Source organism: Musa acuminata, chromosome BXJ3-3, assembly GCF_036884655.1.
Source record: "Musa acuminata AAA Group cultivar baxijiao chromosome BXJ3-3, Cavendish_Baxijiao_AAA, whole genome shotgun sequence".
Lineage (NCBI taxonomy): Eukaryota > Viridiplantae > Streptophyta > Magnoliopsida > Zingiberales > Musaceae > Musa > Musa acuminata.
In genome coordinates, this window is record NC_088351.1 from 559,652 (window position 1) to 583,476 (window position 23,825).

At 40.9% G+C, this 23,825-nt stretch overlaps 7 protein-coding genes across 9 annotated transcripts; 6 read left to right on the forward strand and 1 right to left on the reverse strand.

The window, feature by feature from the left end:
• Positions 1–381: 381 nt before the first annotated feature.
• LOC103977232 (pollen-specific leucine-rich repeat extensin-like protein 1) lies at positions 382–1,981 on the reverse strand. The gene has a single exon (XM_009392690.3). It carries the CDS (start codon positions 1,935–1,937, stop codon positions 612–614), a length of 1,326 nt encoding a protein of 441 aa, XP_009390965.2. The 5' UTR covers positions 1,938–1,981; the 3' UTR covers positions 382–611.
• Positions 1,982–2,406: 425 nt separating this feature from the next.
• On the forward strand, positions 2,407–4,877 carry LOC135633265 (small ribosomal subunit protein uS12). The gene is made up of 4 exons (XM_065142551.1): positions 2,407–2,542; positions 3,898–4,053; positions 4,144–4,270; positions 4,607–4,877. Exons 1-4 carry the CDS (start codon positions 2,538–2,540, stop codon positions 4,745–4,747), a joined length of 429 nt encoding a protein of 142 aa, XP_064998623.1. The 5' UTR covers positions 2,407–2,537; the 3' UTR covers positions 4,748–4,877.
• A 742-nt stretch (positions 4,878–5,619) lies between these two features.
• LOC135632304 (RING-box protein 1a-like) lies at positions 5,620–9,336 on the forward strand. Its single transcript, XM_065140760.1, has 5 exons — positions 5,620–5,856; positions 5,952–6,002; positions 6,134–6,193; positions 8,884–8,955; positions 9,056–9,336. The coding sequence occupies exons 1-5, from the start codon at positions 5,727–5,729 to the stop codon at positions 9,091–9,093; spliced, it is 351 nt and encodes a 116-aa protein (XP_064996832.1). The 5' UTR covers positions 5,620–5,726; the 3' UTR covers positions 9,094–9,336.
• Positions 9,337–9,983: 647 nt separating this feature from the next.
• On the forward strand, positions 9,984–11,056 carry LOC135632303 (uncharacterized). Its single transcript, XM_065140759.1, has one exon. The coding sequence runs from the start codon at positions 10,057–10,059 to the stop codon at positions 10,897–10,899; it is 843 nt and encodes a 280-aa protein (XP_064996831.1). The 5' UTR covers positions 9,984–10,056; the 3' UTR covers positions 10,900–11,056.
• Positions 11,057–12,120: 1,064 nt separating this feature from the next.
• On the forward strand, positions 12,121–16,078 carry LOC135632302 (formate dehydrogenase 1, mitochondrial-like). The gene is made up of 6 exons (XM_065140758.1): positions 12,121–12,365; positions 12,991–13,162; positions 13,418–13,958; positions 14,149–14,273; positions 15,588–15,700; positions 15,795–16,078. The coding sequence occupies exons 1-6, from the start codon at positions 12,279–12,281 to the stop codon at positions 15,906–15,908; spliced, it is 1,152 nt and encodes a 383-aa protein (XP_064996830.1). The 5' UTR covers positions 12,121–12,278; the 3' UTR covers positions 15,909–16,078.
• Positions 16,079–17,256: 1,178 nt separating this feature from the next.
• LOC103977227 (uncharacterized protein At4g28440) lies at positions 17,257–20,179 on the forward strand. Of its 3 annotated transcripts, none has more exons than XM_009392682.3 (3): positions 17,257–17,412; positions 18,413–18,637; positions 19,629–20,179. In XM_009392682.3, the coding sequence occupies exons 2-3, from the start codon at positions 18,415–18,417 to the stop codon at positions 19,817–19,819; spliced, it is 414 nt and encodes a 137-aa protein (XP_009390957.1). In that variant the 5' UTR covers positions 17,257–17,412; positions 18,413–18,414; the 3' UTR covers positions 19,820–20,179. The 3 variants fall into 3 exon arrangements, with proteins under 3 accessions (XP_009390957.1, XP_009390959.1, XP_009390958.1); XM_009392684.3 differs by having other exon boundaries at positions 17,347–17,423; XM_009392683.3 differs by lacking the exon at positions 17,257–17,412 and adding an exon at positions 17,429–17,560.
• A 495-nt stretch (positions 20,180–20,674) lies between these two features.
• LOC135633236 (uncharacterized) lies at positions 20,675–23,313 on the forward strand. Its single transcript, XM_065142458.1, has 4 exons — positions 20,675–20,869; positions 21,822–21,992; positions 22,509–22,573; positions 23,022–23,313. Exons 2-4 carry the CDS (start codon positions 21,848–21,850, stop codon positions 23,115–23,117), a joined length of 306 nt encoding a protein of 101 aa, XP_064998530.1. The 5' UTR covers positions 20,675–20,869; positions 21,822–21,847; the 3' UTR covers positions 23,118–23,313.
• Positions 23,314–23,825: the final 512 nt, after the last annotated feature.

The window sequence follows — 23,825 nt, forward strand, 5'->3', positions numbered from 1 at the left end:
AGTTACTTTGTAACGTACATCATCTGCGTGCATTCTGTTCTTTCTTTTCAGATTCATCTCTTCTGCGAGTACATTGTTTCTCATGAACGGAATGGGCGAGGCAGATGTACGAAAACTGCACTCTCTGTTCTTGCATTCTTCTAATAGTTGCAACCTTCTAAGGTACCTTCAGGCATGGGGATTAGCAAGGAGGAAGAAGAAGAAGAAGGAAAACCCTAAAAGAAGCAAACCAAAGACGAGCAGCTGCGCCGCTGACAGCTTCATTAAATTAGTCAGGCTGTATGCATGACTCTTGTGATTCCAATGACAGAGTCATTGTAGCAGTGCCGGAGATTGATGCAATCGCAGTCTGCTTGACCAGTTTTGCATGAAGCCATCATGTGAATGAATTGGTGAAAGTACAGAGATACCACTTTATTATCTCCAAACATAGAATACATTATGTTGTATATTTCTTAAAGAGCCTCGTGTGTACACTGTCATAATTATTTGAACATGAATCATTAAGCTCTTCCTTACAATCACAGTCGAGTGCATGAACGACCATTTTCCAACACAATTTCGTCATACATTCTAAAGCATGTCAAGGGTGGATCTTCTGCGCACCAAAGTCAAGCTGAGCAATGTGACATTTGAGATTTCTCTTCCACAGATCTGGTTTGTTTCTTCTCGATATGTGGCTGATAGGTGAGACTTTGAGCTGGAGTTGTGATAAGAGAAACTCCTCGAGTATTGAATGCTGGTTTGCCATAGAAGAAGTAAACTCCTGGATCTTTTTGGCTACAGGAGCTCTCGTGGAGTATAGAGTTGTTTATGCACTGCACGTTGCTATTAACACTTGTGATGGATGGAACCTCATCACCTGTCTGATGTGATCTCTCTCCGAGAGTTTGACTCTTACGATTGATGTCTGCACTCGTGTGCGTGTCGATCTTGTTTACCTTCTGCAGGTCTGACGTGCTTATTGTCTCAGGTCCGACGCACATTGATGCACCTTGATTCTTACCAGCTAACTCTATGTTTCTTCTTCCTGCATGCTGTGAGTGCCCACTGTTCAGCATCTGGGTCTGCAAATTATCTGCTACAGTGGTTGGTGAAGCTGGCGGGGCATCCGTGTTTCCTTTCCCTCCTAAGCCATTCGTATCTTCCTGCGTCCTCGAGTCTCTCGTCTCCGTCGGCCCTGGATCAGGTTCCGTTTTGTTCTTTGGTTCTTCAGTCGAGGCATACGGCGACTCTGTTTCTCGGCCGATGGGAGTCATCTCCTCTGTGATTTCGATTTCTATATTTGTATTATCTTCATCGTCCTCCGTAGGATTTCCTTCCACCAGCTTTTGTTGGGATTGAGTCAGTTCTGTGGCTTGTGGAAGCTTAGAGGGATTCGTAGTTTCTTTTGGTTCGGTGTCCATTTCTGGTTTCTGTTCAGATAAATCTGTTTCGTTTGGGTTTGCTCTGCTGATAGGATCGAGGGGTTCTATTACAGATTCAGAGTTCAGGGTATGGATGGCTTGCTGAGTTGATGATGGTTGTGGTGGCCGGGGAGTATCTCGAGAAGGAGATGGAGACATGGAAGCTGCTTCCTGAGGTGACGGTGCTTGGTGTGGCTGGGGAACACCTTGAGCTGGAGATGGGGATGTAGAGGAAGCTTCCTCAGGCCACTGTTGTGGCTGGGGAACACCGTGAGATGAGGATGGAGATATAGCCGGTGGAGGTGCTGGAGCTTCTGTTCTCGATACCGGTGGAGACGACGAGCTTGACGACCGAGAAAGACTCCTTGTAGAAGGAGATGGTTGTTGCTGTCGTTGTTGTCTTAGAATCACTCGTGAAGGCGGCGAAGCTGATGTTCCCGGCGGTTGAGTTGGAGGTGGAGCTTTCGACGGTGGATTCCAATGTGGGAACCGTAAGCGAAATGGCTGCTGCCATTTTGGTCGGTCGGCCATGAGAGCTGTGAAGCTCGTTAAGTTGAAAGGTAACGGAGGAAGATATCAAGACACGAGGAAAGGGTAAAGATGATCCAAAGGTGCCTCAATCGTCCATTATATAGCTGCGAGCAGCAGCTGATCCAAAGTAACCTTTGTAATAGGGTTTGCATCTGATTCCTGTTTTATGTGGTGCTTTGAAAGATTGGTATGTCCAAGAAACTGCGCGAGGGGAAACCCATCCACTTCAAACATCTAAGTAAATATATCGACTTAACTTTACCTCCACCCGAAGAATTCCAATCCGCAATACAATTAATCTATTAATAATCGAAATCTTTATTCACTTTCAATATAACACTAAACTGAGTCATGTGGTCAACATTCGATTAGATGATGTCTACATGAGACACACAAACGATATGAAATCGGACCGGACCGGGCCGGGCAATTTATTTCTCGGACCAAGCCCGGCTCATTGACGGTTCAAGTCCACCCTATCCTCGCCTCTATAAAAGAGAGCGCGACTAGGGTTTATGTCCTCCTCCGCCGCTCCTCCATCCGTCGCAGCCCGCGGTTGCACAGAGCGCGAGAGGAAGGCGAGCTTTGGTTTCCAACAAGATGGGGTGAGTTTGCCGGAGAACCTGATCGCGTTATTTGCTCTTACTTCTTTCGTCGCTTTCTAATGTTACGTTTGAACGGTCGCTCCGGTGGCTGGATTTTGTTATGTCCATCTTGTTTCGAGCTGATCGTTCTTGATTCTTTTACCTGTTTCTCTTATGGAGTGTGGATCCTTGTCTTGGGGGTTCATGATTAGAAATTTCAACTTCGATCGGTTGTTTTCGTTGATTTGGGCAATTATGTGAGAGAACCGAAGAATAAAATGACATTGATTTGTTGTCTTGGGAATCCAAATCATATAATGTTAATAGAATTGGATGAGGATGCTTTAAAAGTGGACATTGTTGAGAGCTATAATTTTTGTTCTGATGACTCAAAAATAAACTTATTTTGCCTAGTATGGGGATAAAATTTTTCATCTATGCTTACATTTTATAGTTGTTGAATTGGTACTCAGCAAACCTTTTCTTATGCCCAAGTTAATCATTATCCTTGGGCACGCATCATGTTCCATTTTACATAAGTTGTTGTTAAGGGTTTATAGTTTATACTATCGCTTGACTGACTACTATCGCAATGGACCAGCTCATGTGGAGGGAATTCCACACTTTGGTCTGGAACATTTTGGTGTAACAACAAAAACGAGTATCTTTTCCGTACATTGTGGATAAGCACTTTCTTTTGGAATATCTTGTGATGTATGTGTTTCATGGTTGGAGTCCATCATTGGTTCAAGTTAGTGTGTGTGTGTGTGTCATTTATATACTTCTTTCCTACCTTAAAATTCTTGGTTGCTTATCTCACTTTTTCTTACTGCAACTTAGCAGCATATGCAAGAAATGAATGTTTTGTTTCCTTTCTTTGTTTTGTTTACTGCAGCCTTACACCATTTTTCTTGGGTTCGTATGAGTTGTAATCAGTATTCGACTACTTGGCACTACCTATCTTTATATGAATCAAATTATGTGTTTTCTTATCCCTCTGGTTTGATCATGTTAGAACAAAAAACAATGGTGTTGCATTTGTTAATTCTGTGTCATTTAATTGTGAAGATGAAATGTAGTTATCTATGACATAACCAGCTAATTCAATTATGAGTACCTTTTAAGTTTGTGTTTAAGAAAGACACTGTTCTAGTTTAGATCTTGATTAGGAAGCATACTATCTGTAGAAAGGATTTCTTTTTGGCTTCCAAGTGTCATAGCAAATTCATTTGTTCGTGGTGCCTGACTATTATACTTGCAACACATATGATAAGAAATGCAAACCAAGTTTCTATCACACCTCTCAAAGTAAAGAGATCATATCAAGAAATATTTTGATTGAAGATGAATGATTTTAATCAGAGGCTCTTGTACAGGAAGACTCGTGGTATGGGAGCTGGGCGTAAGCTCAAAACTCACAGGAGGAGGCAGAGATGGGCAGACAAAGCATACAAGAAAAGTCACCTTGGCAATGAGTGGAAGAAACCCTTCGCTGGTTCTTCACATGCCAAGGGTATCGTCCTTGAGAAGATGTATGCCAAGCTAATTGCTATTCTTTTTTCCTTTTCTTTCAGTTTGGCGTTGCTCGTGTTTGGAAGGCTGACATTGATTGCATCTTGCAGAGGTATTGAAGCTAAGCAGCCAAACTCTGCTATCCGAAAGTGTGCTAGAGTTCAGCTGATAAAGAATGGGAAGAAAATTGCGGCCTTTGTTCCAAATGATGGTTGCTTAAATTTCATAGAAGAAAATGTAAGTTTTATATTTCGATATTTTTAACGTCATTGAGCTCTCCAGAGGAATGATCTAATGCACTTATAAGGATTTAATCATGAGAGCTGGTATCAGGCTGGTCTTGCTCGGACTGGTATTAACCAATCAGCATGGTACTGCAAGGGTTTCATGCCAACTGACAATGATCACATTGCCTGGGGTGTATATGCACACTCTCAGCATGGCCATGAGGCCTGTATCGGGACCTGCTTTGAACAGCCTGCACACCCCATGATCATGGCACTTGCTCATCATAATCTTTGATCGATCATCTCTTCATCTATAAATTGTTATTGAACTGCATTGCTTTTGCAGGATGAAGTGTTGATTGCCGGGTTCGGGCGGAAGGGCCATGCAGTCGGTGATATTCCTGGAGTAAGGTTTAAGGTTGTGAAGGTGTCTGGTGTCTCCCTTTTGGCACTGTTCAAGGAAAAGAAGGAGAAACCTCGATCGTAATGCTTTACTGAGTTTCTAGATGATACCAGTTGGCCTTTTGTTTAATTCATATTTAGCGACTCTGAGCAATTTCTGAACTGTTTGGAAAAGACAGATGTTTCATGGTTATTCATCATTGAGCACTTAATTATTTGTTTGGCCTGTTAAGTTAATTGTCGTAGTTTTTGATCTCTTCGTAAGACACTTGAAAATTACTGTGTTCATTTGAGGTGGAACTTCTCTTTGCCGTTCTGAACACAGCATTTCAAGAATTGGAAACACAGAAGGGTTTGTGCTATGTAGGGTGTCAAGAATTGGAAACACCTAATGGTTGTTGCAACATCAACATGAAAATTTATGAGTAATAAGCTCGATCACCAAGGATTCTCTTGCTCTGCTGTCTCTGTTCTCCGCAGTTCTCTTCCCCGTCTCGTGTCATTAAAGATGACATTGCAGCAAGCAATCCTGGTCCGCCAATCAAAGCCAAAACAGGTTCTTGATGGACAACCTCGGGGTGTTTCTCGTGGATTTGCTTTACCATTGATTGATATGATCGTTCTTTTCGATTCGAAGATGCATCGTATCGATTAATTAATTAATCATGTCACGTCAACATAACATATAAAAGAAATATGTTATTATTATTATTATTATTAAAAAAAACTTAATCGTATGTAATCAACGATCATTATAAAATATATATATTATAATACATAGTGGTCATTAAGTATGTTTTAAATCCAAATTCATTAAATTAAGTTTTAGTACTCTTAAATTCTTACAAGCATAATAATACACCAAAACTAAATTAATAATCAAAAAGATTTTGCTCAATGCTTTCCTGCCCAACCGGAAAAATACGGGAAGTTAATAATGGACGGTATGAGATTCTTCCGACACGGGTGTCCGTCTCAAAGCTCCCCATAGGCTACTACAAATATCTTCCCCTCTTCGCCGTCCCGAACCCTCGTCTCTCCGCCTTACTCTCTCACCTTGATCCATGGCTTCCCTCGACACCGACGTCAACATGGTTCCTGCCGGCGAGGGGTCCAGCGCCGGGCCCTCCTCCTCGAAGAAACCCAAAAGGTTCGAGATCAAGAAGTGGAACGCCGTCGCGCTTTGGGCCTGGGGTATGTGCCCGATCGCCACACCGTCGTAGCAGTTTTAGGGTTTCGAATCTTGATTGCTTATCCGTGGATCTCATCGATTGATGCGATCGTTGCAGATATCGTGGTGGATAACTGCGCTATTTGTAGGAACCACATCATGGACCTCTGTGAGCTGTCTTTCCCCTTCTATGATTTCTTAATTGTTTGTCTTGGTTACAGATTTTTCGTGCGCTAGCGTTAGGGTTTCTGATCTGTTTGTTCTGGCTTTGACATTCTTGGTCCTGAAACATCTTTGCAGGCATCGAGTGCCAGGCTAATCAGGCGAGTGCGACGAGTGAAGAGTGCACAGTGGCTTGGGGTATGCTTCATGATTTCGAAACTTGACCAATCTAAGTTCTTCTTTGATTTCTTGTTTATAATGATTATCATATGAACTTTTTTCCTTCATGAGAATTATGTAAGCAACAAACTTATTAGTCCTTTTGACTTTTGAGTATGATGCATCTTAATCTCGTAAATTTCTTTTATGCTGTCTATATGGTAAAGTAAATTTCTGCTTTGATGGTCTATACTTGTTCACAAGCGATAAATTAGGCAGCAGTTCGTCCTACAGCCCAACTTGGATATTTTTTAGGCCACTTTTCTTGGCCTAAAAAATGGATCTTCCTTGTCATACTAATTCCTTTTACACATAGCCAATTTTCCTGAGCCTTCATGCATCACACAAGGTGTGATAATGGTGCAATTGCAAGAAAACAAGAAAATTGCGTGTGGAAAAGGAAAGGTGGAGAAAGAATGAGAAGTTGCTGTCATCTTGAGGACTTGTAGAGTAGTTTCCCCTGACACTAGTTATAAACATGACGTTGAGGGAATTCTCAGGAAGTGTTGGCATCCATCACAACGGTCTCAAAGATTCTTTTTCTTTTACTTTATAGAAGATGGACAAGTATGTTGTCTAAATATAACTTAACCTTCATAGCCATCTGAAGAAAACTGAACCCAGGCTTTGATATTGTGGATAAGACATGATTTATGTGAGTCAATCTTTTGTTGAACTCCCAGATCCATGATGGCATGTCATTTTCAAGTTTGGTCATCTTGCTTTTCTCTTATAGGGAAGATTCCTTTTGTTGCAAGAGCCACAAGGTTACAATTTCTTTTTTACTTCTGAATAGTCATATGGATTTGAAACTTTTGATTGCAGAAATGATTGATTATTTGGTGCCGGATTTGATCAGTTGGATTAGACAAAATTAATAGGAGGATAGGGGCTTTGCAACTTAATATGTAGTTCAAAATTTAAAATTATTGGCTACTATAATAGGAAATTTGAACTCTAAATTTGAATGATGAATGAAAATTCTTCAACTTTCCACTTCTGTGGAAAGATAATGGGGTTTTCCTGATTACATGATTTTAATTTCTCTCCACTTCTCTTTGAAATTTGTTTCTGGACCAAAGGAAACTACGTCCTTTCCACTTGTTTAACTGTTATAACCATTCTCAAAGTATAATTCACTCCTTACTTTCTTTTGTTGCCTCTTCTTTCAATTCAAAATAGGTTATTGGATTTGTAAAATGATAGGTGATGGTTATGGGCCTTCTCAACAATTAACGGTACACTTGAAATTGAAGACATATTTGTGTTCACAACATATAGATTCTTTGGGGAATTAGTTTACGAGTCAATTTTTATGTTGGGAAAAGTTGGAATTGTTTCCAAGGTGAAAGTTTATGTGAATAGAGTTATAGATGGTTGGTTATGTTTCTTTCTGTTCACGGATTAATTTCAATTTTTTCTTTGTCGTCGGATAGTTTGGACTTTTATCTAGTTATGAGTCTAGAGATTTCCAAAATGACTTTTAGAAATACTAACTAAAATATCTGGGTATGACTTGGATGCCCTAGCTAGATGAGGTCGATCCTCTTAAGTCTGATTTCATCGGATCTCCTTTTGACTAGGAGATTAATCTGATCTAGATGCAGTTTGATATTTTCCAGTTACGAAACTTTATTCCGTCATTGCATGTTCCAACAAGCTGGGTGATAGGCTACCACATCTGGAGCATGGCTGGCTAGGACCGTCATGTAAACAGATGGTGCCGACCGGTGGTTGGTTTTGATCAGATATCTAGAGCTACCAATGAGCTTGTGCAAAGTGATGCGGTGTTCTTGAAAGATTAATGCCAATCCAAGTTAGGCGTTAGGCATCGACTATCATATAATCTTTTAGGATGAGTCTTGAGCTGCCAGTGTTGTCTTTTGGTATGAAGAAGAGATCATGTGATCATTTGTATTATAAATAAAGATCAAGTCAGCATTGTAAGTAATTTTGTTAAGCTTGAACTTGGCTAAAACTGTCCCTTGTAGATTTTCAACATGGTCCAACCGTGATGGTTCCAGGCCAAGTAGGCCTTGAATTAGATAGGATTTGGATCATAATAATAGGCCTATCCTACAAAATGTTATCCACAAGATGGAGATACAATCTTGATCATTTTATCTGTTTTATTTAACTTTTTGTATGCATGAGTTGAATTCACATATAACCAATATATGAACTTCAGGACATGTTGGAGAGTCATTATCAGTGACACATTATCTGCTGCTGTTGAAAATACTTTCATTTATCGTTGTCTTTTGAACATCATCATCATCAACAACAACAATGAACAACGTGTACTATCAAAGATTTTTAATACTTTCTATATATTTCAAGGAACACTTTTTCTGTGAACATTGTGAAATGGCAGTAGTAGGGCCATGGAACCAGTGAGTTATGGTGAATGGATAGTTGTGTTTTTGTTTTAAAACTTAAAATGCTCATCCACCTGTCTTTAACATCCATTAGTAAAGAAAGATCATGGATACCGTCTTTGCACGGTAATGGATACCCTTAAATTGGATACAATGACAACAAGTTTGTTTTGATGATCATCTTTAGCACCTGAATAGTTGCTACTGAATTTAATTTTGTCCACTGATTTATTTCAATGGTTTAACTTTGTGCTCTTTCTTGACGGCCGCGCCATGCTTTGCTCCAAACAGGTGTCTGCAATCATGCCTTCCATTTCCATTGTATCAGTCGGTGGCTCAAGACTCGTCAAGTTTGCCCTCTGGGTAATTAATCTTTTACTACCAATTCCTCTCAATTTTTATTTTTATTTTTATTTTACTACCGTAGTCTTGAATTGACAAAATACTCTTAATACATCTCCAGACAACAGCGAGTGGGAATTCCAGAAGTATGGTCATTAGAATAGATGACTTCGCTGCAGGTGATATTTGCCAACAGAGTGCATCCAGCTTTTGTATCCTCGTGCTTCCTCTCCTGATTTCCATGTGTGTGTCAGTGTGGAATTTTAGAACATGTCAATTGATCGTCCACTGATTGCTGCCGTCTGTAAACCAACAACAACAAACATCTTATCATTTAATGCCTCGTTGTGAAGGCTGCTACATCATCGTTCAATAAGTATACCTGACAGCCTTCTTTCTTGAGATATGAGTTTCCTTACTCTTTCCCTGACAGCCTACTTTCTTGAGATTGAGTTTCCTTGCTCTCTCACCTGCCGTCACCAGAAGCTCACCCCCCGTCCTCGGACGCATCCCCCTCTACAGGCCGGTGCCTTGTAAATCTTAGTATGGATATGGTCTGGCAAAACCCGGCCCGGCCCGGCCCATTAATTGGCCAAACCAATGACCTCATGCGTGACTTCACGTAGCTAATCTCCCGGGGCCCAGGCGGCTTCGTCAGAAGACAGCATTGTGCATGTATTCCAATCTTGTGATTTCTACCAACGCGATCAATCTTATCATAGAACAGTGACAGACACGTGGGATGGATTATATAAATTATTTAGGGAAGGCATCCGCGTGAAACGGTCGACCTTCTGGAAGCTCTACGCGTCCTGCTTATCCTCTTCCGAGGGAAGCAACCATGCAACAGTCGACCTGGGCCGGTCGCCTACCATTTCCACCTACCACGCATCCCTCGCCACTTAATTGGACAACTCCAACCATCCACAACGACGGTCCAGAATTCGACCTTCGTCGTGTGTCCCACCATCGATAAGTGGAGCCCATTGCATCGGACTTTCGATGATAACTAATGGAAACCTGAACCCTGACGACGATGACGCGGTCCTTCCATTTGTCCGCTCCCTCTTTATAGCCCTCGTTCGCTCTGCTTCCACGACACCGCGGACCAAGCAAGGGAGGATGACGACGGAACCGCTCGGGAAGCCGGCCCTCGAGGCCTCTCCCAGCTTCGGCGGCGCCTCCGCCTCCGCATCCGCATCCGTCGACGAGAACGAGCCGGCGTCCGATGCATCCAACTCTGCCTCTCGCCACGATTTTTCCGCTCACCAAGTTAGTCCGTCGGAGGCGGAGGAGAAGAACGCGGACGACGAAGACGACGACGACGACGACGACTCCGGCGATGAATTCGAGTTCACGTTCGCGGTGAGGGACGCCGATGCGTTTCCCTCCGTCACCGCGGACGAGATCTTTTCCGGCGGCCGGATCATACCCACCTACCCCGTTTTCAACCGCGACCTCCTCCTCCCTCTTTCCGCCGCCGACGAGCCGACGATCACAGAAAAGGATCAGGCCGACCAGATTCCGTTCGGACGGCTCCAGATCGTGACAGGGGCGGAGTCTTCGACGGAGGAGCCGGCGGCGGCCGGAGAGCACTTCCCGGGTGGAGCAGACCGGTGCAAGAAGAGCGCCTCGACCGGATCGTCGATGCAGTGGCGGCTACGTGACATGGTCGGCCGGAGCCACAGCGACGGGAAGGAAAAGTTCGTGTTCCTCGAGGCGTCGGCCAAAAAGAACATCACGAGTCCCAACACCGCGAGAGCGGCGGCAGGTGGGAAGGGGGCGAAGGAGGGAAGGCGGTTAGCGGAGGTTGATGCGGTCACCGGCCACCGTCGGTTCCACGGCAAGGGAACAAGCGAGAAGGCGGTGAAGGGACCGAGGCGGTCCTTCTTACCGTACCGACAACAGCTCCTGGGGTTGTTTGCTCCAGTGAACGGCCTCCGCCGGTCACATCACCCGTTCTAATAATCCTAACTTCTTTTATCCTCAAGCAAACCCTAATCTCTCTTATTTCTTTATACAATTAAGCAACTTCAAATCGAAATTTCTCTTATTTCTATTAATATGTAAATGTTTGGTATGACCTTTTTATGATTTGATGGAATGGACTATTTTTAAGCTAGTTTTTTTGTTATCGGACCTGATTATTGATTCGGAATCTGATCAAATTTCTTCTTTTGCATTGATTCTAAGTTGTTTTTGAGCGACTTTGATTTTATCAAACTCCATAAAATTTCGTGAATAGTATTTCCATTAATACTACTTGATAAGAGATAATATCAATATAATATCTATGTATTTATATTCTTCTTATAATAAGATTATAATATTATTATCTCTTGATTGATATTGATTACAAGGAAGATGATCATATCGACATGGTGATGAGACATGACGTAGAGCTCGTGGATAAACAAGTCAATCTATCTATTCTGTTCCTATTCTTCAGCTTTGTGGATATCTAGTCTATCTTTCCATTAGCTAAAGATTGACACATCTTTCTTCTCTTCATCCAATCACTTCTGCCATGACTTTGTTTAAAGAGATCATATCCCTTATATCATGAACACTAAAGTAATGTTGGCGAGAGTCTCCCATCATAGCATATTAAAGAGATCATCCCTCCGAATCAATCAATCTTGAGATATGTCACGGGCCAAACAGTACTCGCTCATATCCGATATATAATTTCGACGACAAAGGATCGTGTGTAACGTATCATGATGCGTCGGACGGTCAGGAATCCACCCCTTGTCTGCCATCGTACCAACAGCCAAGCCGCCCGGGGCCCAGCTGTTGCTCTCGTTGCCACGGCCCCCCGGTGAAAACAATCGCACGTCACAGCGGCGCACCAAACGAACCGCTTCACCGTGTCATTATCTAACACGTAGACAAGTTCGTAGGCCACTGTAGCGGATGTAACACGCGTCGTCTTTTCGACAGTGCTATTTTATTTCCTTCGGCAGATTACTACACCGGATCTGGTCCCAAACGAGGGTATGGTCTATCCGATCTGCCCGATAGCTTGAGGATCACCTGTGTAACTGGGAAGCCACCGAACTCAAAAGAAACGATCTTATTAACTTGCGATCCAATGAGAAGTCGTCTTTCCCTGTTTGCTGAAGACGTTGAGACACGAGAGTTACAAGGCGTTTCCAGCGACCGGAGAGTAAGCCTTGGCTTCCTCCTTCCATATTTGCCCGACACGTGTTCTCTTCTGCCGTTTGGCTTCCCTGAACTCTCTCTTGCTCTCACAAGTCTACTAGTCCTATATACAGTGACTTTACCTCATCGCTTGCTCTCCCGTCTCCGTTCCGATCTCTCGTCTCGATCGCAATAGGCCGATGGCGATGCTGAGGGCGGCGAAACACGCGATGAGATCCCTGGGTTCTACGGCTCCCGATGCGGCTCCTTTCTCAAGGATGCTTCATGTAACCTATAAATTCCCTTTTTGTGATCCTTACTGGTTTTTCCCCCCCTCCTGATGGAGCAGCAATTTCCCTGGGTTCCGATTACTGTTTTCGAATAATATTCGTCTTGGCGGTGATCTGGAAAGTCACAATTGTTTTGGTGCCTTTAAATGCCTGATTTTGAGTGACTGCGTTCTGAAATTTTCTCGCCTTCATAATAAGTTAGGTGGTAATTTTAAGTTTGATTAACATGTAGTCAGTTTAATTAGCGTCGGAAATGATTATAAGCGGCCGTTGGGTTTCTATCTTTTGATAACTTTGGTGATTGGCGATCTAATTTGGTTAATCAAACCCAAGAAGTAGTAAAAGGCTGAATCTTTGGTGTGTAGGTCTTTGGTAATTTTGGTTTTCTCAGGATGCACACTTGGTGTATTGACTTCTTGCTTGATCTACGATTAAAGAAAAAATGACCTAGAAGAAAAAAAAAGAATTTAGAAATTGAGAATTGTAGTCTTGTTTGTTTGTTTGTTTTGAGCATTCTTTATCTAATTTTCTTCCTGTATTGTCTTGAATGAAAAAGAGAGAAAAAAAAAAAAAAGTTAAAAGAAAGTTGTGACAAGAATTTTGGATCGTGATAATCATGCAGGCTTCTCCCGGAAGCAAGAAGATCGTCGGAGTATTCTACAAAGCCAGTGAGTATGCTTCGTTGAACCCCAAGTTCGTAGGGTGCGTCGAGGGATCCTTGGGCATTCGGGACTGGCTGGAATCTCAAGGCCACCAATACATTGTCACTGATGATAAAGAAGGCCCAAATTGTGGTTGGTACCATTCAGGATTCGATGTTACTTCAAATATGCTTGAATAATTTATGTCAACGGATGAATTTTTGCCAACATGCTTTGACAAAGATGGAGAGTGTTAATGCATATTAGCATTTAGCAGTATTTCTTCATATAGTTTACCTCTTTTCAGATTGCATAGAGTGATTCCAGCTGGAATTTTGTAGTGATTGTTCTCTCGATTTTCTTTTATGCATTTGTTCCTTTACTAATTGTTCTCTCTTCTTGTGCCAGAGCTTGAGAAGCATATTCATGATATGCATGTTCTGATAACAACCCCATTTCATCCGGCTTATGTTACCGCGGAGAGGATAAAGAGGGCTAAAAACTTGCAACTTCTTCTCACTGCTGGAATTGGCTCAGACCACATTGATCTGAAAGCTGCAGCGGAGGCTGGATTGACTGTAGCAGAGGTCACCGGAAGCAATGTGGTCTCTGTTGCAGAAGATGAGCTCATGCGAATTCTCATTCTTGTCCGAAACTTCGTTCCCGGTTATCTTCAGGTGATTAAAGGTGATTGGAATGTAGCAGGAATCGCATACAGAGCGTATGATCTGGAGGGCAAGACTGTTGGAACTGTTGGTGCTGGCCGAATTGGAAAGCTTTTGCTCCAGCGTTTGAAGCCCTTCAACTGCAATCTGCTCTATTATGACCGGATCAAGATGGAACCTGCACTGGAGAAAGAGATAGGGGCAAAGTTTGAGGAAGATCTTGACACAATGCTTCCTAAATGCGACATTATTGTTATAAACACACCTCTTACAGAGAAAACCAGGTTTCTTTCTTTGATTATTTAATGATTGAAAGTGGAATATTTTATTTTATGATTATGAAGTTGCTTTAAGTTTTCTATAAACTGGAGAATTTAATTATTTGAGATGGTTAGTTGGATCATTGTGCATGTAGTCATGTCTTTTGTTTATTTGATCGTAATCTGGTGCTAAGTGTTGCACTGTTTGCTTCAGAGGAATGTTTAACAAGGAGAGGATTGGAAAGCTGAAGAAGGGAGTTCTTATCGTGAATAACGCTCGAGGCGCTATCATGGACACTCAAGCAGTTGCTGATGCTTGCTCCAGTGGGCACATTGCAGGTGCATTACTTATCAGATCTATGTTTTAAATGCTTGATATCATTGTTTCTCGTAATGTTAGAGATGATCTTAAGGTAAAGTGATTATTCACTTGATTTGGTCATATAGACCTCCGCGTTCACCACCTCTGCCATGGTACATAATGCTTGTAAGCACATTACCTTTGTCATTGTACACGTAGAATATATGTAAAATTAGAATCAAAGAATCGAATAATGATTCTTGGTAAAGATGATAAATAAAATGTCTTTAACAGAGATCCACGGAAGAGAGGAGCAGCCAACTAACTTAGTTAGGATGGAATATTGGTGAGACATGCAATTATAAGAAACCTGCGTTGTAAACTGATTGTATTGATCAGTCATTTAGTAGCATGGAATGTTCAAGAAGATTTGCTGGACAAATTGAAACATAAAATGTAAAAGAACATATTGGATTAGCTTGTAAACTGAATAATCTGTAGTATGGCTTAGTCAATAGCTCTGTGATCGTAAATAATGACTCTAATTTATTGGCTATGTGAAGAATGTCTAACTTGTTGAACAAGCTAAGAATATGTTGGTGCGTAGGATTTGTTGAAGAAAAATAGGAATTCTAACTGTAACACCAGTTTGCGCAAACTCATATTTGAACAAAGAGAATATCGTCCCAAGGAAAATATTCAAGGTCCGGAAAAAAAAAAGAGTCCATGACAAGCACTTAATTCTATAGTAGGAACGAAAATTATGAGAACTTGGACACAAAGAGGCTTTCATGCAATTCTCGTCCTATTTCCTTTTTCTTTGTTCGAGTGAATTCTTGAGCAGCTATTAGGAGAAGGGTACGAAACATTGCATCACAGATTTAAGGAATTCCACTATAAGATACAATGGACATCCTTATGATCCTACCTAGAAAACACCAACCAACTTCAGCACGATAGTTAACTTATTAAATGCCCTGTAGTTTTATTGTGGCCATGCATTTTAACTGAAAGAAGTTAATATTGTACTCCAGCCTGACATTATTAATCGGAAATAGAAGCACTATCTGAAAATCCTAACTTGATTTGGGTGCTCCTATTTAATACTGTATGAGAGAACGATTAGCTTGCCAGATCATGACGAATTCTGATGGACCATTCATTGGTGGGATTCCACTTCCCTAACTAAACTGGCTCAAATTCCAACTGTAATAAGCATGCGCATATAGGATAATTACCGTTTCAGCAACTATCCAAAAACTCTATTCCATATGTTTCTTATTTTTTTCTCCTAGTCAGTAGTTCAAGTCACTATTTATGATAATTAGAATTGAAATCCTCTGATCATTCAGGTTACAGCGGCGATGTCTGGAATCCACAGCCAGCTCCCAAAGATCATCCATGGCGGTACATGCCAAACCAGGCAATGACACCCCACATTTCTGGAACTACCATCGACGGCCAAGTATGCCTTCTTTCTTGCTTGGTTTCCTTCATCCCTTCTAAATCTTTGCCGAATGTCAAATAGTTATATTTGGAATTATATCACAACCATGCAGCTGAGGTATGCTGCTGGAGTGAAGGACATGCTGGATTGTTACTTCAAAGGACAGGAATTCCCAGCCCAAAACTACATTGTGAAGGAGGGAAAGCTAGCGAGCCAGTACCAGTGATGATACACCTCTCTTCTGCGCCCGGAAGCTTTCATGTGAATCATCGTGTTGGTTTATCGTAATAAACCATGTAGTGTGCTACATGGGTTGCGTTCCAATTCGCGAAGTGTTCATTTCAGTGTATCGAACTCTCCTCTTGTGCTAGCTACTACAAATCCTTGTGATGGCTATTGTTCTGGTTTCTCCGAGTCCTACTCCAGCAGTTCCACAATAACAGAACACCATTGTAGACAACCTGACTTGTGTGCCATCATCAATGGCGGTGTGTTCTGTCCAAAAAGACTCTACAAATGCATCTTTGTTCTATCCATTTTTAATCAATTGTGACCTAATTTAGGTCAAAATTGAATCTTCCCCGACTGCAAGCTACATCTTGATCTTTCAACTTGGCTTCTCTGTCGTCGCACCGTTCTTGGTGGCCCATGACCTACCTATGATCTGCTTCCGTCATTGCACACTCGACAATGACCCCCCAAACAGCATCGAGCTCCTTTTTGGTGTTGTGCTACTACACCTGGTGATCATTCTTTCACTTAGCATCGTCCATAAAATAGGCGTTCAAGCATCATATAATCAAAATCGAATATATTTTTTTTTTATAAATGAATGGTGCTGAGAAACAAATATAAATACAAAACAGATCTGATATAGATATAAGATATTTTGATTTCAAAAATCTAATACTAATTGTAAGTTATAATTATGTTGCTATACGAAAAACTTAAATGCTAGAAACTGAGATATGCAAATACACCTTTGTCCAATCCAAAAGAAGTAATAATACCCATTTGAAAGGAGAACTAAACTAAACTTATCTTCTTTTCTCTTTCTATCATTTAGAAGATCACTCCAGTGAAATTGAGATGAAGAATTAAGATTCTATCATTTTATAGATAAGAGTAAAGAATCTAAAATGATAATTAAGAGAATTCATTCCATCAATATAACTCCTAAGAAATCATATTATAAATAACTTTTGATAATTATAATCAATCAAATCTATAATATATCATATCTAATTGAATATAGTCACATATAGATCTTATGAATCAATCCAAGCCCTCTTTACCACTTTCGATGTCGTATCAGAGCATCAAATGTGAATGTGAATCGCATAAAGTCTAATTTGAGATAGAAGAGACAATTTCGGGTCAGATTCAAGTCGGGTTATCGGATCATTATGAGGCACCAACATCCATGGTCCGATCGCATCTTATCCGAAACCGGGTGGGCAAAGCCGCCCCCACCCACCGCCCCGTGGACCCTCCACGGGCCCCGCCCAAATAGCAATTACTTTCAAATCGGAGGGCCGTTTTGAAATATGTTGTCTTCTCGGTTCGAAACCCCGTGGCCCGCCATCCAGATGTACGGCCGGGATCATCCAATCGGACGGCAAGAGAACCGTTGGCTTTCCCCCCTCGAAAAGCGAGCTTCCAAAGTCTTGCTCCTCCGCCACGACCACACGGATCTCCGCCTCATTCTCCCCTCACAGGAAATAGAAAAGGTAAAAAGGAGGTATCTTTTTGTGCTCTTATCCATTGTGATCTCCTCAGTCGGATTGCGATTTAGAGTTACGATCCTGTTTTTTTTCTCCGATTGCGAGGCCGATCTCCAAATATCTCATCATTTCGGTTTCCCTTTCGTTGTCGATGGTTCGGAACGCCTTCTTTTGATCCAAGAGTTCGATTTCTTCTGATTTATGACTCTGCGTTTGGATCATACCTGAAATAGATTTGTTATCTTGTTTTGTACCTTAATCTGCTCTTCTTATGTTAGTAAAGATTCCAATTGTATGCTTTCCTGAAGGATTCCTAATGCGTGGGTTTCGTTTCTTAATTGGTAGAGAAAAGTCAGCTTGTCCAGTTTTGATCAAAATTTGATTTATTTGATAACCAATTCTGATCTGTGTTCCTTTGGGATCATGATGATGACAAGACAACTTTGAAATTTCTTCTGGATGTGGTCAATTATTGGTTCGAATCGTATGCACTGTATCTGTTAAAAATGTAAGAAAAGATACCAGCTATATGTCCGAGAAAGTTCATATGCTTTGACTTGATAGAGAATTCTTAAGAAAGATAGTCGATACTGTGCTTAAACATGTACAAAGTTAGATTAAATTTCATATGATTGCATCGATATCTGTCTACTCTACGTTTGTAGATTAGCCCAAGTTTGTTTCCTTTGTCGTCAAATTTAGCCATCTTGTGTTACTAGTGGTCAATAATGGTGCTAGTAATAGAAACTATATTTTGTGTTACTATCCATAATTAAGTTGTCGTAATTACTATGACTGTTCAGGGTGATTCTGTCCCTATCGATTAGATCATTAGCAAAACCATCTTTGAGAGCAAACAATTGTTACCATATAAAAAATGCTTGTGTTAATTTCTATAATGACCTTGTTACATGTTCTATCATTAAACATAAAAGGGATTTTTGAGTGAGCTTAGTTTTCATTTATTCTGGTTAATTGTTGCTTACTCTATTTTTCTATTCCTCAGAAATGGCTGATATGAAGCCTGGGTTGAGAAAACCAGTATTCACCAAGGTTGATCAGCTTCGGCCCGGAACCAATGGGCATACATTGACAGTTAAGGTGGTGGACTCCAAGATGGTCCTGCAGAAGAAGCGCCCTGATGGGCCTCAAGTACGTCAAATGCGTATTGCAGAATGCTTGGTTGGTGATGAAACTGGCATGATTCTCGTCACTGCTAGGAATGAGCAGGGTAAACCATTTTGTTCTGATTTATGGCATCAAACAGGATAAGCCTTTATAGTTTTACTAGTCCATTCCAGTCCACTTAAATACATCAATAGATTTATGTGTGCTTTTTATAATGTATTATCATGGTTCAGGGTGACTCCTCCTCCTCAAGTCTCAACATTTAAGTCTTGGTAACCCAACAAATGGCAAGCTTGCATATATTTGACCCTTCCTGTGTCCTGCTTTGGTGGGAGCCTCGTGCATCCTCCTTTTAGCTGAACTTAATAGAGAAGAACATCTGAAGCCAAAAACATACGATGATAGATCAAGAATTATCCTAATTCAATCAAGATTCTAAATTGAAACAATGTGAAGAAGAGGATTCTGAAATGAACCAAACTACTGATGTGATGATGAGTGCTCGATAATTATCTAAGACTTGAACTACTGATTAGAGAATTCCAAAGTAAGATTTAACCACTATTCCAGTTTTCAGCCATCAAATGTAAATGAAATACTAAAATTAATGAATTAGACACCCGAATGCTCTCTTTGCTGCAGTGTATCGACAGTCACTTCTGTTTCATCGTGGAAGCTAGTTGGAAATAGACTGCATAACAGGAGAAAACCAATTTTATTATGAAGAAGAGAAAAATGCAAGTGGGTTAATCAAAATGTTTGCATGCTGTTTCATCTCTCATATCGATTCCTTTCATTCTTTTCCCATACATGTACGAAGAAAAAGGTAAAAGTTGGGCTTGTATGGAACTCCTGGAAATGTTCCTTGAAGACCTGGTTTCATACTTTCTGCTCTTCTCATGCTTCAATTATGCAAATTATGATGTATTTTTAGCCCACCCTTCTCTTTACATGAGCTTACTGCAATCTCTGGCACCCTGAACCTGTATAATTATTAAATGACAATTCTCTATTTAAGTTTTTTCTAATTGTTGCTTCTCAATTGTATTCTTTCACATTGCTTCTGTAACCTGTAAATGCACGGTTTTTTTCAGTTGACATGATGACGCCAGGGACCACATTAATTCTCCGGAATGCAAAGATTGATATGTTCAAGGGATCCATGAGACTTGCTGTGGACAAATGGGGCCGTATTGAAGTGACCGATCCAGCAGATTTCACTGTGAAAGAGGATAATAACCTATCTCTGGTGGAATATGAACTGGTGAATGTTGTCGAAGAGTGACTTGGTTTCGCCGTGCTGATACTCTACCTATGTGCTGAGCAAATCAAGCGTAATATACTCTTCTATGTATCTGGTGGTTAGCAAGTTGTTTTTACATCCTCCAAGCATCCACAACTATGGAGCAGCCCAGACAAACTAATTTTAGGACATCGAGGTGCAATCAAGATAAAGCTACAAGCAGATGTGAGCAATGCAAGCTTGTCGAAGCCTATGATGGTAATTGTTTGAACTTTGTTTGGCTTGTCCAAAAGTTAGTCCATGTTGTGTTGTTACTGGCTGTTTAATTTGGTTCTGAGAATGTCTTTGTGGTCTTTGCTCATGTGACAACACATCCATGAATAAATATCAAATTATCGAGAAGTGCTGCTTTATCTTACAGTGAGATTTGAGAATCCATCTTTTGCTGATGAGATGGTACATCTTAAATTTATTTACTTCCAAATGGTATTTGTCTTTGTAGAAAGCAAGACATAAAATGCAACATCATTGTGTTTTGTTGTACATTCTGTCATAGTTTCTACGTACCGATTGATCCATCTTTCTTTCTATCAAGAATCAATATGAGATTTTAAGCTGAGTTTGATGCAGATTCTATCATGAAATCCATGTGTCTGAAACAGCAGAGACAGCATTATTATGCATTCCAGATACATCGAGAATGTTGTCGATAACAGTAATACCAAGAGTCTTCTTTAAGAACGGGACCTAATTAGATACGTGTCGATGCAATTCTGAGGAGGGTAGAGCTCAGCCGTCTACTCCAATCCATCGATCCTATCCGTCAGTTGATCCGGATAAGTCCATCTCGGCGCTTTGTGGCCCGTCAGATCCCTTGGCTTCTCTCCTGTGGAGCCTCGCGAGTCCTGTTGTGCATACGGCGGCATATCGGCCGACCGCGTAAACCCCGGAAGCCGAACCCTAACTCTAACCGCCCGCGACTCCTGGCCGCTAGCGAGCGTCTCCACCGCGCCTCCCTCCAGGAGCTCGACGTACTCCTTCCGCCTCCGCTTCCACCACGGCCACATCGTCCGCGGTTCCTCGCTCTCGACGGTGCGCCTCCCCCTCCCCACTCTCGTGCTAACGCTCTACTTCTTTCTCCTCTGCTCCTTCTCCTGCTATCGCTCTCCTTCTTTCTCCCCTCCTCCTCTGCCGTCGCCCCAGCCCGAGTCCTACCGATCTCGCGTCCCTACCAACGGCCTCCCCAGGCCCCGACATCCCGCATCTCCCTCTTTCTTCTCGTCCTCCGTCGGCCCCCGTTGAGCCTTCCCGACAGCTCCCATCCCCCTCCCACCTACTCCTCATCCTTATCCTCATCATCATCCTCCTTCTCCCCGATAGCTCCCATCCCAAGTCCCAATCGTCAGCCCCCTCTCGTTGCTTCTTTCCCAGGCAACCCCTTGCTGCTTCCCTGCTTCTCCCCCTCCTTCTCCCCGATAGCATTTGCTTCTTTCCCAGGCAACCCCTATGAATTGTTTGAAGGATTGAAACTGTCATTGCTGGGGTTTTGGTGCTTTAAATGAATGTAATTTGATGATTTAGTAGTGATATTTGAAATATGATGTATTGTCTTATTTTTATTTAAGCGATTATATTTTTCTATAATTTTAATATTAGCGATCACCTCATCTCGGTCGCCCGAGCATCTAACGCCTCGGCATTTTGGCACTCACGGCTTTTAGCGCTTATCACCTTTGACTACACTGCAAGCTAGAACTATGCTCATGCATTCATTCCATTTTGCTCTGCTGGTATCATTTGCATGTTTTCTAATGGTTATCATGTTTGTAGCTTATCAGCTATTTTTTTATTTTCTTGGTTCTTTTCATATGATTTTGACTGAGGCCATCTATGTTCCTTGTCAATTATGTATCCATTTTCAAATTTGTATAGGCATGCATTCGAGTGGAGGCACATGAGACTCCTTCTGTTTCTGTATTTGCATATTATTTTTGCTTATGTTTAGTATTTCTCGACTTTCCATTGTCTTTTATGTTGGCTGAAGGATAAAGAACAATAAAAACAAACAAAATGCCTCTGGGATTGATAGTGGGGTTGGCGAGGGCAATGCGGAGGAAGCGAACTTCATCATTGAGTATATTATCTTCAAAAAGAGGGCCCCGGGACTACTACAAGGGAAAAAATTGCAAGCCCACTGGTTTCCACACTCGTAAAGGTTATGATCATCACACTCGATTTTGTTTACTGTGTTCCGCGGTCTTTCATAATTTCAGTTTTGTTTACTTACTTCTTTTAAGGGGTGTTGAAATCTCATGGCTAGGCATTCACTAGAATATTTCTTAGTTCTTATTCCTTTAATGTGGTTGATATGATTCATGAATCAATTGAGTTTAGTTGGTCTACTGTGATGATCGAGTGAAAGGATCATACTGGTCTTTTATTTTTTCACCTTTTGGCATATGCTTTCATAGTTTTGCATAATGCTATGCAAGATGTGTGTCCAAGAATTTCATAATGCAGTCCTGTTTTAGACTTATACTAATTTTCACCTCCTTGCATAATCTGCATTCTTTAGGGGTTCAAAGAAAATGAAACATATAGATGAATACTATACTATAGTTAGTAGTATAATATTTTACTTCGTTAAGCAACTCAAAGCAAGTTCTAATCTTGAGTTAAATTTGATGGGAATGCTATTTGTTATTGAGGTAAATGTATCATTTTGTAACAGGTGGGTATGTAGTGATGGATGAGAAGTTGCCACTCTATGTTGTCCCAGATTTAACCGACTTTAAGGTAATTTAAATGTTAATAGCATCATATCTTGAATAAATTGCTATTTTTTCGTATGCTTGTACTCTGATATGAACTTTATAGATTTCTTATTGGAAATAACTCTAGGAATGTTAAACTAAGTAATTTTTATTCTCTATACTAATTATTTGTGGAGAAACCATCACTGGAGTTTTATGAACTCAGTTGCTATTTGCTATGTGAAAGTGTATTCTTGTGGTGATGCTATTTCTTTCTATCTATTTTCTTAACTCTAATAAATAATAATAATAATACTCGCACCGTGTGCACCAGCACTATTATGGCCAAAATTCCTACCACATGCTTTATCATCTGTTCCACTTATTGCATATAATACAAATTCTTGCTGTGTTCTGAGAATTCAAAGTTCAGCTGAATCATTCGTCTTCTCTTAGTGACATTGAATCATGGTATTTACTTATTTCTGCAGCTCAAGCCATATGTATCACAGTGCCCCAGGGATGCAACTGCCACCTCCACCTCCACCACCACCACCACCGCCCAGTCTGCCGATAAGGCCAAGTAAATGCAGCACGAGTTTGTACAACTTGTGTTGTTGCTCATCTGTTGCATGCAAGAATTTTTCAGTGACTCTTAGTCATTCTTGTTTACATTGGATGCATATACCCCTTTGATTGCCAAAAAAAAATGCACCTTAACCTTTGGGTATCTCCATAAAAATTAATAAATGGGCATAATAGACTCGTCCTGTTGTGATGTGATGAATGTTTTCTATATTACAGTTATCTGCATTGACAAATCTGTCAAGTTGATTTGGCCCCATGGATTGTGTACTGCGGTTGTGTGTCGCATCATCATCATCATCATCATCCTGTTCCTTCTTCGCGGTCTAATCGGCGTAAGCAGTCTCAGTTGAATTCATACGGAACTCGAGACCTTGGAAGCTAAGAACAGCAACTAAGGTATCTATCTACACGCTTATAAAACCATTGGCTAATTTAGAAATAATGACACGACATGATGCCTCAATCCTACATGATCCATATTTTATCATTATGTAATTAATCACATATGGAAAAACGAGTTGAACACTTTCAATAATTGACACATTCTACGAAAATAATAATAATTAATAAATGTTAATTATAATAATAATAATAATATTATTATTATTATTATCACCAATATGTTAAAATTAAGGATAAATATGATTGTTTCAAAAGAAAAAGGAACCCTTTTCCTCGTCAACTTTGTTCGATCTCAAGATATGATC

What these genes read in the sequence shown, in the direction of transcription:
- LOC103977232 (XM_009392690.3), bottom strand. Translation starts at nt 1,937, where the DNA reads ATGGCCGACCGACCAAAATGGCAGCAGCCATTTCGCTTACGGTTCCCA.
- LOC135633265 (XM_065142551.1), top strand. An exon ending in GGTATCGTCCTTGAGAAGAT is followed by an intron (nt 4,054 to 4,143) that starts GTATGCCAAGCT and finishes TGCATCTTGCAG; the next exon opens with AGGTATTGAAGCTAAGCAGC. An exon ending in TAAATTTCATAGAAGAAAAT is followed by an intron (nt 4,271 to 4,606) that starts GTAAGTTTTATA and finishes TTGCTTTTGCAG; the next exon opens with GATGAAGTGTTGATTGCCGG.
- LOC135632304 (XM_065140760.1), top strand. Translation starts at nt 5,727, where the DNA reads ATGGCTTCCCTCGACACCGACGTCAACATGGTTCCTGCCGGCGAGGGG. An exon ending in CGTCGCGCTTTGGGCCTGGG is followed by an intron (nt 5,857 to 5,951) that starts GTATGTGCCCGA and finishes CGATCGTTGCAG; the next exon opens with ATATCGTGGTGGATAACTGC. An exon ending in TCGTCAAGTTTGCCCTCTGG is followed by an intron (nt 8,956 to 9,055) that starts GTAATTAATCTT and finishes ATACATCTCCAG; the next exon opens with ACAACAGCGAGTGGGAATTC.
- LOC135632303 (XM_065140759.1), top strand. Translation starts at nt 10,057, where the DNA reads ATGACGACGGAACCGCTCGGGAAGCCGGCCCTCGAGGCCTCTCCCAGC.
- LOC135632302 (XM_065140758.1), top strand. Translation starts at nt 12,279, where the DNA reads ATGGCGATGCTGAGGGCGGCGAAACACGCGATGAGATCCCTGGGTTCT. An exon ending in CTTTCTCAAGGATGCTTCAT is followed by an intron (nt 12,366 to 12,990) that starts GTAACCTATAAA and finishes ATAATCATGCAG; the next exon opens with GCTTCTCCCGGAAGCAAGAA. An exon ending in GAACTACCATCGACGGCCAA is followed by an intron (nt 15,701 to 15,794) that starts GTATGCCTTCTT and finishes ACAACCATGCAG; the next exon opens with CTGAGGTATGCTGCTGGAGT.
- LOC103977227 (XM_009392682.3), top strand. Translation starts at nt 18,415, where the DNA reads ATGGCTGATATGAAGCCTGGGTTGAGAAAACCAGTATTCACCAAGGTT. An exon ending in CACTGCTAGGAATGAGCAGG is followed by an intron (nt 18,638 to 19,628) that starts GTAAACCATTTT and finishes GGTTTTTTTCAG; the next exon opens with TTGACATGATGACGCCAGGG.
- LOC135633236 (XM_065142458.1), top strand. Translation starts at nt 21,848, where the DNA reads ATGCCTCTGGGATTGATAGTGGGGTTGGCGAGGGCAATGCGGAGGAAG. An exon ending in TGGTTTCCACACTCGTAAAG is followed by an intron (nt 21,993 to 22,508) that starts GTTATGATCATC and finishes ATTTTGTAACAG; the next exon opens with GTGGGTATGTAGTGATGGAT. An exon ending in CAGATTTAACCGACTTTAAG is followed by an intron (nt 22,574 to 23,021) that starts GTAATTTAAATG and finishes TTATTTCTGCAG; the next exon opens with CTCAAGCCATATGTATCACA.